Source organism: Anopheles funestus, chromosome X (genome assembly GCF_943734845.2).
Source record: "Anopheles funestus chromosome X, idAnoFuneDA-416_04, whole genome shotgun sequence".
In the NCBI taxonomy this organism is placed as follows: Eukaryota; Metazoa; Arthropoda; class Insecta; order Diptera; family Culicidae; genus Anopheles; species Anopheles funestus.
This window is the reverse complement of record NC_064597.1, coordinates 16248846-16263684: the sequence shown is the minus strand read 5'-3', so window position 1 is coordinate 16263684 and position 14839 is coordinate 16248846. Positions and strand designations below refer to the sequence as shown.

General features: G+C 46.8%; 1 protein-coding gene across 4 annotated transcripts; it reads right to left on the bottom strand.

Moving 5' to 3' along the window:
- Nucleotides 1-970: 970 nt before the first annotated feature.
- LOC125764604 (adenylate cyclase type 9) lies at nt 971-14760 on the bottom strand. Of its 4 annotated transcripts, XM_049429001.1 has the most exons (7): nt 13162-14760; nt 12771-13094; nt 11555-11807; nt 8503-8783; nt 7116-8375; nt 6942-7042; nt 971-6865 (listed from the first exon to the last, which is right to left on the bottom strand). In XM_049429001.1, the coding sequence occupies exons 3-7, from the start codon at nt 11561-11563 to the stop codon at nt 3525-3527; spliced, it is 4992 nt and encodes a 1663-aa protein (XP_049284958.1). In that variant the 5' UTR covers nt 11564-11807; nt 12771-13094; nt 13162-14760; the 3' UTR covers nt 971-3524. The 4 variants fall into 4 exon arrangements, with proteins under 4 accessions (XP_049284958.1, XP_049284947.1, XP_049284968.1 ...); XM_049428990.1 differs by lacking the exon at nt 12771-13094 and having other exon boundaries at nt 13733-14759; XM_049429011.1 differs by lacking the exons at nt 12771-13094; nt 13162-14760 and adding an exon at nt 12359-12764.
- Between the last annotated feature and the right edge of the window lie 79 nt (nt 14761-14839).

The window sequence follows — 14839 nt, the reverse complement described above, 5'->3', positions numbered from 1 at the left end:
AGAGAACCCCTGCGTATCTTACCATGCTAGTAGCTAGCACACATATTAAAAATCCAACCGGACTCTTCTTGGAGAAGGATATTGTACCTTCGGTAGTCGTTTCCCTAGTCAATATATTAGTGAAATAGTTGTTTTAGACACTAATGCTGATTGTATGAATTTCTGTACATCTGTACCATAGCACAGACTGCTCGCAAACTGCATATACCTTTTCCGTTCTCGTTTGATGTTCTACTCGGTGAAAACGGTTACTGTTTAATACCGTGTGCTAGTAATGGCTTAGCATTTAGTTTGATGTTGAGTATTTGAGGAACAACGTATTGTGTTTCATTTGTTTTGTATTCTTTTTTTTGCTAAATTAGATCACCCTTCCCCACCCCCCTCCCGCTGTCCCCCACCCGCCATACAACACAGTGGGCGAAATGGAGGTTTGGTCCTATTGCTTTCTGACACAGCGCACAGTGATAGCATCGCGATGGTTACAACAACAAGTACTACTATTACAACAAAATACACATTCAACTCTTTCCCGATTTCCATGTGCGGAAAATCGTTTTTTTGCTTATTTAATGTCCAGTTTCGCTTCTTCAGAGTCCCATAATTAGTGCCGCGTAGTATCCAAACATGGCGGGATTGGTTCGTTTGTTTTCTTTTTTTAGCAGTTTATGTGTTTGTGCGGAAACCATTGCCACACATGCTCCTTCGTTTTATTAGGCAAAATTCATATCATATGTCCTAGTCGCACACACTTACACACTGCAGACACACTACCTCCGTTAGTTTTTCTTTTGCTCTTGTTTGTAGCAAAATGTTACCATTGCTACTAAGGTACTAAAAAGTACGTGTGCGTTGCATGCAACGCGTTAATGTATAAAGATGTGATGTTAGAATGTAAGACAATGTCAACCACACGTCACTGTCCAATGTAAGCGTCTTCTTTCTAGCGTGGAATAAAATAAACACAACGTCGCATCGTTAGACACACATTAACTATTCTTAACACTGAGGCGACCTATTCTTTCCCTCGCTTTTTTTCTCTCTATCTCTTGCTCGCTCGCTTTCTCTGATATGCATTCCTTATTTTACGCACAATTATTCGCGTACTAGTGCTTCATCTAGGTTTGGTAATGGACACGTAACGCGCAAATGGGAATGATAAATACCGTGGTGCACCATATATACATTAATATAAACGTTTCTAGCAATGCAACCATTCATTATTTTAAAATCTGTGCCGTAAATATAATGGAGCCAAACGATAAACGTAAGAAACGAACCCTTTTTCCATTTTTTCCTTTTTGTGATCACAGGCGTCGTGATGTTCGATAAAAAAAATAAACTAGATAAATATTTTATACCTTTTAATATAGTGTATATATCGATATATAGTATATCCGTAACAGCAATGGCGTTGAAAAACGTACAAGTCTACCGAGCTAGTAAATCATCATTTTGGCAAGAATAGTTATTCGTGAAATCTTTGCAACGTGACCCGTTACAAACCGTTGGCTGCAAATTTTAACATCAAATCCCCCTTCATCACTTGTGTAAGCGTCTTTTGTGTGTGTTTTTTTTAAATTAATTTTCGCAATTAAAAAATTAACAAACCAACAGGCTCGTGTGTTTTGTGAACAGAGATGGTATATAAATTATTAAGCAAACGTTAAACGCAACGAAACTATTATATACACACGTTGGCACGTCGGCGAAGGGAAGTGATAGAAGTTTTTGGGGTGGGAAACCTCTATTCCATTTGTTTCCCGTACGCTAAAATAGCGGCTAATATCGCATCGATCGTTAAACTAAATATTGCAAGTATCAGTTGTTTAAAACCTGTGTTAAAGATTACAATCAAAGCTGTAAATGAAATCGTATCCGCACAATGTACGTTTGGTTTACTTCGCCTTCACGCACAAACACACTCCTGTAGGGCGGACGGTCGGAAAGAGTGGAAAAGAAGAAGGAAAAGATGAGTGTGCGTGTGTGTTTACACATTCTTCTGGCGGAAGTAATGGTAAAGTAATAACTAGTCCAAAGAGAGAAGGCACATACGAAATAGTATCCTTGGGTTTTTGTTGCATCTTCCTTTCCTGTTCCTGTTACGTTGGCGTTGTTTTCCAGTTCTATCCTTACATGAGTGTGTGTTTGAGAAAGTACAGTGTATGTACAGTACAGAAAGTATGTGTGTTTTACGTGTGGTTCGTCTATGTTGTTGAAAATGGTAAAAACTAATTCATTGCGACAAACACACCCTGAAGCAAACAAAGTTCTAATTATTTCTAAGCATAGACAGCGACATCTAGCGGTGGCAAATATCAACACCCTTCGGTTCTGATAAGCCGAAACCATGACACGACAGCAATTAGTGCAATTAGCACCGACTGTGCGGTATATTTTGGGGTTTGTTTTGCTTCAGGCACACCTTCCTAGGAAGCGACACACACACGTGTAGTACAACATGTGATAGGATGGGAAGAAGAGGATATTGGGGGAAAGGGAGTTGGGGATGAGTATGAGCAATCAAGTTATGGGTATGGGGACATAATAAGGCTTAAGTTTCCAGACAAGAAAATCTTGAGATTTTGGTGCGCAAGCCCAATACAGTGGATAAGTAATGGAAGGCCCAAAAAGCTGAGTTCCTTTACCGTTCCACCATTGTCCCTCACAAATAGAAGAATGAGAAGAAGGTTATGGTTAATAATAAAATGGAAACTTAACCGTACGACTGATCGAAAGGAGTTTTGGTTAGAAACATACTTAGAGTTAGTGAAAGTTGAAAAAGAGAAGAAATTTGCATGATTCGTCGCATGAGACGGGAAACCTATACGAGGAGAATCTGTGCAGTGTAACACGCATTACGCGGTAACTAGTTCTTGCACTAAGTTTAAAACTTCAACTATTTTCGTTTAAAAAAAAACAACAACTTTCAAAACTGTCCTATCCGCCGGCACGATTGTTGCCTTAAAAATGTGTAACCCTTTTCCTGTTTAGTTGTGCATCAGTTTACATCAGTACCTCTTAATGGGGACAACACGTGTGGATGGCTTATACTCGCCTTCAACTTTCTAATTCTACTAATTCATCCAGTATTTCGTGTTTCGTCTTTTCGAGACCATAGAGATTAATGATCAGGGGTTTTCTTTTTCCATACCTAGACATTCCTAGTGCCTAGTGTTGACATTCCTAGTCACAACAGCTGCTAGCTGCTTTGTTTTGCACCCGTGCGGTGTAGTTGTACCTTCAATTTCGTATTAGCTATTAACCTTCGGTTTGTAATTATCTTCCTTTCGCTGCGGGCGCTTCGTATTGAGGTTTTGCATTATCTTCCCCAGTGCGCATCTACTAGAGCAAGTTGTAGCAAAACGTTTTCGATGTACGGTTCCCGAACAACATCATTTCGTCGGTATCGTAAAAATTCAAAACAATCCGTCACAGTTGGATATACCGTACCGTGCTGACGGTAGAGTAAATGACTAAAAAGAAAGCTTTCTTTTCTTTGTGTGTGTATGTGTTTTGCTTCCTATCTACACAGGGTCTATATCTAGTTCTGGTGGTCCCAGTAGGTCCGGTTTCTTGCCAACCAGCAGGTACACTTCCATATGGTCCTTGCCCTTCACGTACACCTTACCGCGCGGTTCAAAGTCGAACCGTTCACCAAGCACCGGCACGCAATCGCTACCGATCTGCACCCGACCAGCAACACCGGTCGAATCCATCCGGCTGGCAACGTTAACTGCATCGCCCCAGATATCATAGTACAGCTTGCTCGTACCGATCACACCGGCCGTTACATCGCCAAAGTTATACCCAACCCGCATGATCAAATTAAATTCGAGCAGATCGCGATTGAACGATTCTACCACCTGTTGCATCGCAAGCGCAAAGTCAAGCAGCGTGTAGAGATGCTCGTAGTTTTCACCGCGGCTGCTCGGATCGAGCCCGGACGCAGCCATAAACGTGCTGCCGATCGTTTTGATCTTTTCCACACAACGAAACTCTGGACGGGCCAGCAGCTCGTCAAAGTCACCGATCAGTTCGTTCAGTACGCGCAGGTACTCCTTCCCGCCGAGGTACGATTCGTCGTACATTTCGTTAAAGTTGACAATGCTCGCAAAAATGATACCGATGTTGTGATGGTTTTCTGAATATTTGGCCGTATTTTTTAGCTGCTCCGCCACATGCTTTGGGATGATATTGTGCAGCAGCATGTCCGCTTGGTTTTTCATGTTCTGCACCCGTATCTTGTCCTGGTTTGCAACCGCACTGCCATGAAAGCTTAACCGGTAGCCGATTTCAAACTCGCGATTTAAAAACCAAACCAGCACAAGCAGCAGCAACAGATCGACGTATATCTCCACCCGGTAGTTGTTGAACCAATCGAACTGTGCACGGTGCAGCATTTCGTCGGTATCGCCACCAGCCGCTAGCGCGGTGCCGTTCGCTGCAATGCCGGCAGCAACTTCAAGTGCCTGCAGTTCCACCATATGGCCGACCGCAATGCCAACGAATGCGGCTGACGTTAGGCACGCCATCGCATTCCGCATCCACCAGTTCAGCTGCGTAAAGTTGCAAAAGTGCACGATGCAGATGTACATCAGGAAACCGTAATGGAACTCAAACACCCGAAACTTCGTCACATCCATCATGGCAAAGTTCGACAGGATCGAGATGACGGGCAGTGACATTAGGATACCGCCACAGATATGCCACGGGTACCAGTTTGAGGCGAGCTGCAGCAAACAGTCGTAGCAACTCCGGCTCGCCATTGGCCGTGACCGGCGTACGGTCGGTTTGCGCGTACGTCTGCAGACTTGCTTGGTGCAGATAAACAGCGCAAACAGCTGTACCGTGCTGAAGAACACAAAGATGCACACCCACACCTTGTACGATTCGAGATAGACCGAGGGTGAGAGGAGAAACAGTGAGGTCGAGGTTGCCAGGTACACGACGAACGATACCAGCATGTCGATGTAGGTGTTGTACTTCGGTGTGGCAAGCGTCGGTGGACCACCGCCCTCGAGTTCACCACATTCGCTCCCGAACCGGTGTGCCTTCGAGCGAAATTCCTGCTCCATCGGGCGCGATTTGAAGCGTAGCGAAACAGGTAACAGTGGCGGCTTTACGAGATAGCTACGCTGTGACCGTGCGTTATCCCGAACGCACCGTATCAGCTGCAGGTCGGATTGTTTACGGAGCTGCTGCAGACAGGCGGCGAGCGGATCCGGATGCGGTTCCTTAATGCCAACGCAACACTTCGAACCGGCGTTCGGTCCGAGACGCATGCTACCGTTCGGTTTCTGCATCGGCTGATGTTCACCACCAACACCACCAGCGGCGGAAGTAACGATCGCACCGGACAGGCTGGATTGCGAGCTGGTAAAGTAGCCCGATACACGATGCACCGACAGGGCAACCGTTTGGCTCATCAGCATTATCTGATGCTGGATGCTGGACCGGCGACTGTTCGATCGTATGCCGGAATCTTTGCGTGACGTTGCGGACGGCGATAGGCTAGCACCGTCCGCACCGAGTAGTCGGGAGCTCGGACAAACGACGACCGATCCGTGACGTACGTGTTGATGCACTTCCCCACACGCATGGTGCGTGGTTGTGATGGTGCTGCTACGAGGGCGACCGAACGTACCACCACTGTTGCTGCTGCCGGCTGCACCAGCCGACAATGCGATCTCGTGTATGATCGATGACCGGTCCGCCTGTGATCGGTAGCTGCCGGTGCGGGCAAACGGTGAAATGTCACTGCGCGATTGCGATATATACGAGCGCACGTCTATGATCTCGTCGAACACGGAACTTTGGCTGGTGTGCGTATGTTCACCGGTGGATCCAATCATTTTGCCACACTCACGACCGCGCACGTTCGTGCCGGTCGCAGCGGTGGCCGTGGTGGTCGTGGGCACACTGCTGCTGGTAATACCACCGCCGTTCCCTACGTCTAGCGTGTAGCAGCTCGGGCGCGGTGTAACGATCACGATCGGCACATGCTGGTAGCACCCGTTAGTAATGTTGTTCTGATTATTGCTATTGCTATTGCTATTGCTACTGCTACCGCTACCACAGGCACCGGTCGGACCGGTACGCGCGTTGCTGCAACCTCTCTCAATACATGGCACATCTTCGTCACAGCTTTTACTACTATCACAGATTCTGCTGCACTCCCCAGCCGGTCCACTGTACGTGTCCTGGCGCTTCAGCAGCTTGTCGGTTTTGCGTTGCTGTGATGCTGTCTCACCGCAACCATCGTGCTGCGTACGCGTTCGTTCGTTGAGCATCGCTATTGTCGTAACATCCGGTGGACCCGGTTGCGTCCGCATACTGACCGGCGACCGTGCCATACATTTACCCGACCCGCCACCACCACCACCACCACTCACCATTTCCGCCATCTCGTCGTCCGACTCGAAACCGTTTGAGATCGATTTTGTGCTGATGATAATTTTTGGCTTTTCCACCGGTACGGTCATACTGCCGATCGTACGGGCCGGATTTAGCAACCGACCGGAATCACCTTTTACGGCTGAACGAAGAAATTTCGTCATTTTCGTTAGCGATGCAATGCGGGGCCTCGGTGTCGATACCGGTGATGCGTGCAAGGAGGAGAAAAACACAGGCCCGGCAGGTGATGCTGGTGGTACGGCGGGTTGAATGCTGGATAGATTGGTGGCACTACGCGATAAACAGGAACTTTCTGGGTTTTCTTCACTGGTCGCGTACGGTAGTTCGTCCAGCGGTGAGGAAGATGCACCCAGCAGATTTAGATCGACCGGTAATCCAATGCTGGAGAGACCCTCCGTAATCGAACCGACCAGATCCAACTTTTTCCCCAGCACGAAGTACGTACGGTGACCTAACGGGGGAGTATATGTTCCAGAAACATTACACACTCATCGGTGTTTGATGTGGGAGTTGCTATTTGAACTTACCATCAACTTCTTCGCCTTCCTCTATGGTATAGGAATCCCCCAGAAAGCCACAGGTTTCCTCCGATACGTGGACCTGGTCGGGCTTCCCACTAGACTCCATTCTGCACATGGAGAAATGCGTTTAAAAAAAGAAATTTAGCATCATATCCGGATACGTAAACAGCCACTACTTACCGATTAGCTAGCGTAACATCATTGCTCCACACATCGAACTTGACCCGTTTCGTACCAACAATACCGCACAGCACCGTACCCGTATGGACGCCGACACGCATCTTTATGCCTTCGTTACGTTGCGCATCGAACACTCGTATCGATTCGATCATGCCGAGACCCATCTCGACGCAGCAGATTGCATGATCCGGGCGCGGTTCCGGACATCCCGACACACAGTAATAGCAATCGCCGAGTGTTGATATCTTTTCGCACCCGTTCACCAGACAGAGATCATCGAACCGTTCGAACAGATCGTTCAGTATCTCCACCAGCTGTTCGGCCGTCTTCGTCGAGGACATGCGTGTAAAGCCGACAATATCCGCAAACAGTATGCTAACATTCTCCATCCGGTTCATGTGGAAGGGGCGAAACAGTGACTTCAAATCGGACGGTGTAGTGCGGCGTGGTGCCGCCTGCGCCGTGGCTGGGTACTGATCGAAGCTGGTACCCTTCGGTACGCTACCGCTCTCCTTTAGCAGCAAATCCGCCACCTTCGGTGGCATCATCGAGTGGATCATCTTCTCCTTTAACTGCTTCTCCATCTCAAGCTGGCGCCGTACGAGCAGATTCTGTCCGACCTTCATAAATGTGCCACGCATACGGACCACCGTCATGATCAGTATCTGGATGCCGATCAGATGCACGCACAACTGTATCAGCACCCGTATGAGCACGATCTTGTACACGAACGAGTCGCCGGAGTGTTGATAATCGGTACCGATCACACTGCCGTCCTCTGCAAGCAATCGGGCAACGGCGTGACTAACCGTACCGGTAACGAGCGGTGACGCGGTCGGCTGTCCTCCCGGGCGCGAATTGTAATCGTAGTGCGTCTGATGCAGAAACGAAAGCACCTCGAAGCAAACGGAGTACGCCATGGTGATGGTGCAGCACAGCCACAGCGGTAGCGGTATGATGGTGTAGATGAGCATTACGATCTCGATGCAGATGGAAAAGTGTCCGAGCGGGCTGAGCGCTTCGCGTGTCAGCAGCAGCAGAAAGAGGGAAAACATGCACAGCAGGATGGCGCAGAAGGACGATATCAGGTTGGTGTGCGCTCGGTAGATGTCGGTACGCGTCACCCACAGGCCGGCCAGCGCAAACAGAAAGATCAACCCGATCGATACGGTCAGCAGCGTAAAGCTGGTCGGGCCACCATCGAACAGGAAGTACAGCAGCCACACGAGCGAGCAGAGCAGGATGTAGAATAGTGCGAAGCTGAAAGCAAAAGTACACGCATGCAGGCCCCGTCGGGTAAGGTTTTGTTCTTGTTGTTGTTGCTGTTGTTTTTGTTTCCTGGGCGGCAGAACAAACATAAAACCAGCACGCAAAACGCTAAGCTTACCGAAACTTAAGGCGCAGCTGCGGAAAAACGCTCGCCTGGTACTGGCCTTCCAGTACGGGCGAATCGAAACGGGGATCGAACCACGACCGTGGTGCGGCCCGTTCGAACGCAACCGGCAACATTACGCTGCAGCACGAATGGCGTCGCCCGGTTTGGCTCAGATACGACTGAATGTACGGTGCCAACGAGATCTGGATGTCCTCTACCGAACCTTTCTGGCTTTCGGTCAGCACCGGGGGCATGGTCGTGAACGAGGTCGACGTACGATAGTTGGAGGCCGTCTGCAAATAAATAAAAACAATTCAATTAGAACATTCGTCAATAATGATGCAGGAAGAAAAGAATTATACAGCGTTAAAGTGAGAATATTATAGCCATTTCCGATTCTTTGCACGCCAGGGCAGTTTTTGCAAGAATAGAAAACAATTCTTTCGTTAAGCGTTTCTAACACAACGGCAATATAATGAAATGATATTCATTTTATAAAGCAGAATAAATTTAACTTTTTCAGTTATTCAAACTTTTGTTTAATTACCATTAAAAATATGTATTTATCTCATCAGCAAATTGAGAACATTTTCAAACCGTCTTACCCTTGCGCCAAGCGTTTGCAAATAAAATAATTAAAAACAATATGGTAAAATCGGTTTCAACTTGCAAAAGGCGAGAAAGATCTCACTCCAATGTATCATTGAAATTTTATGAAAAAGGGAATAAATTTCTGATTTCAGCACAAACAACCTGAGTCGTTAGATGGCTTAGTATTTTCCTATGTCTGACATTGCACTTCGGTTACTTCGCACAAAGCTGCTCTACTATTCTTCTGCAACCAACTGCACCGTCTCGGATGGTTATGGAATTGAAACAGACGACAAGACGAGAGTGTCACTACAATCATGCACGGGGAGTACATGTATAACCTACCCTCCCTACACCAATATGCGTTATTTACGTGCAACATTATTCACATGACCAACTCGCGTCCAAAGAAATAAGCCATTCCCCAACCTTCTACCGCAGCACCGCAAGTAGGGTATGTACGAATCGCAAGAATAACTGAACGTGAAGCAGTAGAACTTCGGGGGTCCGGTTGTACGAGATGTTTGCTTATCGCCATCGAATGAGAATAATTCACCGTAAGAAAAATGTGTAAAGACACCAAGATGGCGCATCTCTCGGGTGCAAGTGCGATAATAACAACACTGCTCATATCTACTCCCACGAAACTCCAGACACTAGGGACGATATCGTATGCGGTTTGTTTTAATTTTATCGCCCTCGTCCATCCTTTCCATCGCTTCCAGCAAATGGTATCTAGCCTCTACGGCTCTGGGTATGGTTTCGATGGAGGCCCATCAAGATAAGGAAAGGGTTTTGCTTTTTTTTCTAAACCTCCTTTTCTTTATATCTCTCTCGTTCCGCCGTACTTTTCGATATTACGTCCTGTTTTTGGAGTGTATGTGTGTGTATTCGAATCCGAATATATGTGGCGCTTTTCACCGTTTGTTTTTTTTTGACGCAGCACTTTCGCGTGCGCTTTAAATCTAAGCAACTTTTAACCTGGTTCCTGTTTTGTCACCGGTTTGCCGAGACGGGCACTGTACTGCAGCACAACGGTACCAGAGACACCGGCCACCGGCCGGATGCACCCCACAACTGACGTGGAACGACGATGGGCTGCTATCGTACACCCGCCTTTTGGCGATATACAGACGACACACACCTGACCGGTTGAGGATACAATCAGAACGCCGTTCGTACTTTTTTTTGGCGGGCTCTCGGGGAATGGACGGGGATCGCATATGTGTGTGTGTGTACTGGTAATTTATCTCACACACAGCAGCGGGACCAGCGCGTTGCCACAAGTTGCTGGATGGGGGAGGGGGGTGTCCTGTGTCCGCCACTGGACAACCGACTGCGACCAGACGCTAAACCCGCGAGCACGCGCTACCATAATTGACTCTAAAAGATACACAAATGCTTTATCTTTCGTAGGTGTATATTTATTTTCGCAACCCGTCAGCAATTCCCCGGCTACTGGCGGTATGATTCGATGAAAGAGAGAGGGAGAGGGGGGAGGGGGAGTGGAGTCGAAAGAAGCGGCTGTGCGCATACCGGGCAACACGGTATCTCTTCCTGGGCGTAAGAAGCAGGGCATATAAGTTCTGTACGATCAGACAGTAGAATGTCGAACAAACTTTTAGAATGTGCAGCGGATAGAAGATTTTTTATCTTTGAGAATATATCTTTTTTTTTATTTGTAAACGTTGCAATAACAATATCTACCAAATAGTAAAGAAGTACAATTTGGAGGCGTTACTTCCTTACGAAAAAAAAACAAATAGAGAAGTTTCGAATTTATTCAAAAAGGTTGTGGGAACCCTTATAGCTGATGATAATTACAGCGTTTTTCACTTTTGGGGCGGCCTGATGGTGTATGTGATAAACGGCGCCGGCCCACACGACAGGACCGGAGATCAAATCCCATCCGCACCATCTCCCTGTATCATGGACTGACTATCCTGCTACGTGGTCAAATAAGTCTTCTAACGGAGCAAAAAAAAAAAAAATAGGGACACTCTGCCACCGTATCGCTTCGTTTGCAGCCAGAAAATCAACAAATCAATCTGTTTTGCCCGTTAACTGTTTCGATTCGTACTGTCAGCTGGGTAGTCAAAAGTAATAAGATATCACCGAACGCAGCAGAAGGTGCTATTTTCGGCAAAGTACGTGATCGGTCACAGCGAACCGTGTCTCGGACGGGGACAGTTTAATATCGTCCGTGGGTAATAGATAGCAGTGGAGGGACGCATTGTTGACGGGGGTGATTGGCGTATGATTAGCACGCTGACCATCATTCGGCGCGTTATCTATATATATGGGCGCCGGAGGACGATCCGACGAAGATCCGGCGCACACAAATGCAGAGCGTGTGTGTGTGTGTGTGAGCGGATCAAACACCATCAACCGAAGCGCCAGTGTATGATTTTCTTGTCTTCGCTACGTTAAACCGTGATGGGTTTGTGAATGTTGTGTCGCTAGTCTTACTTACATCCGACATTGTGGCTAGGCTTGATGGTGGATGTGTTCCCCAGCTGGATATCTCAGAGTCAGTTCAAGGAGTTGGATCAGTTTGTCGGGTTTCGGGCACACTTTACAATGCCGCCGATGTCAATGTTCGTTGTTGTTTTTGGTGCTGCAGCAGATTGTTCCCCCCACGTTGGCCAAGCACCATTACCACTATCATGATGCAACAGATGTTCGGAAGGAGGCGATTTTAGTGTTGGCGCTGATGCTGAAAACAGCTGAAATAAATGGGTACAGATTAAATCCATTTTGTGGTAAAAAAATTTATAACTCAAAATTTAAATAAATATAAGAAAATTCCAATTTTTTCACTAATTTAGCTCACGATTCCGCTTTTAAATTTCGTTCAGAAATTAGTACCTAATCATGGAGGGTGGATTGATGATTTTCGGTGTACCAACAAACAGTTGAATTCTATCTTTCTGCCTATTCAGCGCATTCCATTCACTAGACTCCGTTTGTTACGTCATGCAAAGAACACCAAACAACCTGATGAATGATGAGCACAAACTGAGTTGAATTAAGGACGTGGATAAATCTGGCAAATGGTCCAATGGAATTTCCAATGGATCCAATGCAAATGGTCCAATTGAAGCATGTAAAAAACCATCTTTTCTATCTACAGAACATAATCTAAAGAGATTAAACTCACACAAAATCGATAGTCACACGACTGATATATTTTCCTGCACATAACAGCATTAACATAGAATTGAATATAGCAACTTTATGTTGCAACAAAAAAAAGCAAAAGCAAACAGTTTCTTACGCGAATGTTTCATTCTGGAGCTTCCTAAATTTTATTGGTGTGTGGGTACGAAAACTCAATTAGAGGCTATCGTCTAGTACCGTCACTATCGCTTCCACCGTACCATCAAATGGACACACACGTGCCTAACAGCTGAAAAAAAACGTCCATATAATAATAATAATAAGCGAAAAGCATCACATGGCGCTTTTTGCTCATATATGTCTCGCTACTTCGTGCGTTTGCCTTCAGGCGTAATCGCCTTCTCCACCGATCACCGCATGTTTATTTTGTCGGTGTGTATTTCATTCTGTCCCTACTTCCCTACTGTCCCTTACACGCTGTATCCTTGCCCCGCGGGTACTTTGAATTAGATTAAGAGCCAACGGTTGAAGCATTTACACAAAAAAAAACAACAAAACGGTACACATACGATAAGAATCGAGAGTGCGGGTGTGTTTGCACGGTATGGGCGCAGCGTACGGTGACGCAGCACTCGCAAGGAAGTTGGTCACCGTCGCGTATTTATTTTACCGCATCGTGATCAACCGGGTACTACTTCCAGTGTATAGAGGTGTGAGGGGGTGTAAAATGTTCTTCGCCATGTAGGCCCTTTTGGGAGTTACGGGATCTGCGTTTGTTTGTTTGCGATTTTCTTGGATTTTCGGGTCTTTCGCTCCTTTTCCCTGTTAAGATTGTATCATGCAATACAATACAGTACATAACAAAACCGAAAGCCCCCGGGAATGGTTGTGAACTTAAAAGAAAAAGAAAAAAAAGCAACAAAGTTCGAATTTTTATGTTTCATTCGTTCGCAAGCTTACAAGTTCCAGGCTAACGAGCGCACTGCATGCCGGAGCACCTTGCGTTTGTCACACGGCAAAGATTCTTGCCTCCTGCCTCCAATATCCCGCCCTTGACAAGGAAATGCAGCTGCAGTGTGCATTGATGTTGTGCAGGTGTGTGTGTTGTGTAGTGATCTACTACTAATTGCAACCACCTGTGCAACCACAATGCAGTGTCACGCTAGTGGAATCGTTTTGCGGTGGCTAGTGTACCAGAAAAGGGTTGAATGTTGATCGATGGTACCTCCACCTTTTTAGTCGCAATACACACACACGAATCCCACACGAACATACACATTTCTATCCAGAGATGTTAGTAGGAAAGCTTGATTGAGCTCGGGAAGGGCGAATGGATCGTTTTGTTGGACAGCGCGCATGCCATTACGTTACCCATCCTTCCTGCACACCGTCCAATTTCTAACCTTCCCCTCACCTCCCCATATAAGATTCACAAGTGTGTGTGTGTGTGTGTGTTGGTCTGCGAGCGCATGTATGTTCGTATGTGTGTTTGCACACGATCGGGAAGCTGGGAGATTGTGTCCCTCATTACCTTTAATCGATATATTCAAAAGTTTGCCGATGAGCCACACCGCCAAGCAGGCAAACCATCGGAACGTTCGAATGCGGTGTTGCCGGGTTGCTGTTGTTGCTGATGCTGATAGGGGTGATTGGGCTGGTAGGGCTGACAGTGCTGGGGACGATCGTGATGACGGTAATGATGATGGTACAGGGCTAATGTTTCGCTCTTCATCGGAGCACTGGGACAAGTCCTCGGTTGATGTAGACCTTGCTTGTTTGCTAGTTTGCTTGCTTTGGTGTAGTGGTGCTGACGAGAAGGGTTGCTGATGTACGGTTGGTTGTAGCGAAGCAACAAATGATTACCCCAGCGCGTTTCCCACCCGCGCACCCGTCTCAACGCGGGTACTACTGCGCTACGGTTCCTGCTGCTGCTGCTGCTGTTATTGCTGTAGCCCTTTGTTGGTTTACATATTAACACACACGCGCACGGATACCCATTTCGAATGAAGCGATGCAAAGAAGTGACGAAATAAAAACAATACAACAACAACAACAACAACCACAACAACCGTATCCAAAAAACCACAAAACACACTGCACACCAACGCGGAACGAAGCGCAACCCTACGGTTTTGGGGGGGAACAAATGGCACACCGTAACACAACACTTGTTCCGATTTTTCTTTCCTTCCTTTCGTACGGGATTGCAACTTTCGCCTGTGCAGTACACACGAGCACAACGGGGCACAACCGCCTTTTAGCAAGACCAAATAACGAACGGTCCACTATTCTCGCGCGCATACACAATCACACAAACACACAGGGGCACCAACGGAGAGAATGCGCACTACCTGTAGCCCTTTTGCTTTTTTGTATTGTGGGTCTCCTCTCCCCCCCTCCCCGACCAACAAAACGATACAGAATGACAGCACCACGGTTGGCAAATGAATTTGCTTTTCCTTTCGCACACAAGCACACGGCGTGTTGGTGGAAACGGTACGCAACTGAATTTCGACTAAAAATTATGCGTACAAATATATGTGTGTGTGCGTAGCAAAGCAAAAAAGAATACAAATTCGAGGTAACGGTTGACAGTATGCAAATCATAACCGATTGATGTTTATACGGTCGGGTTTGC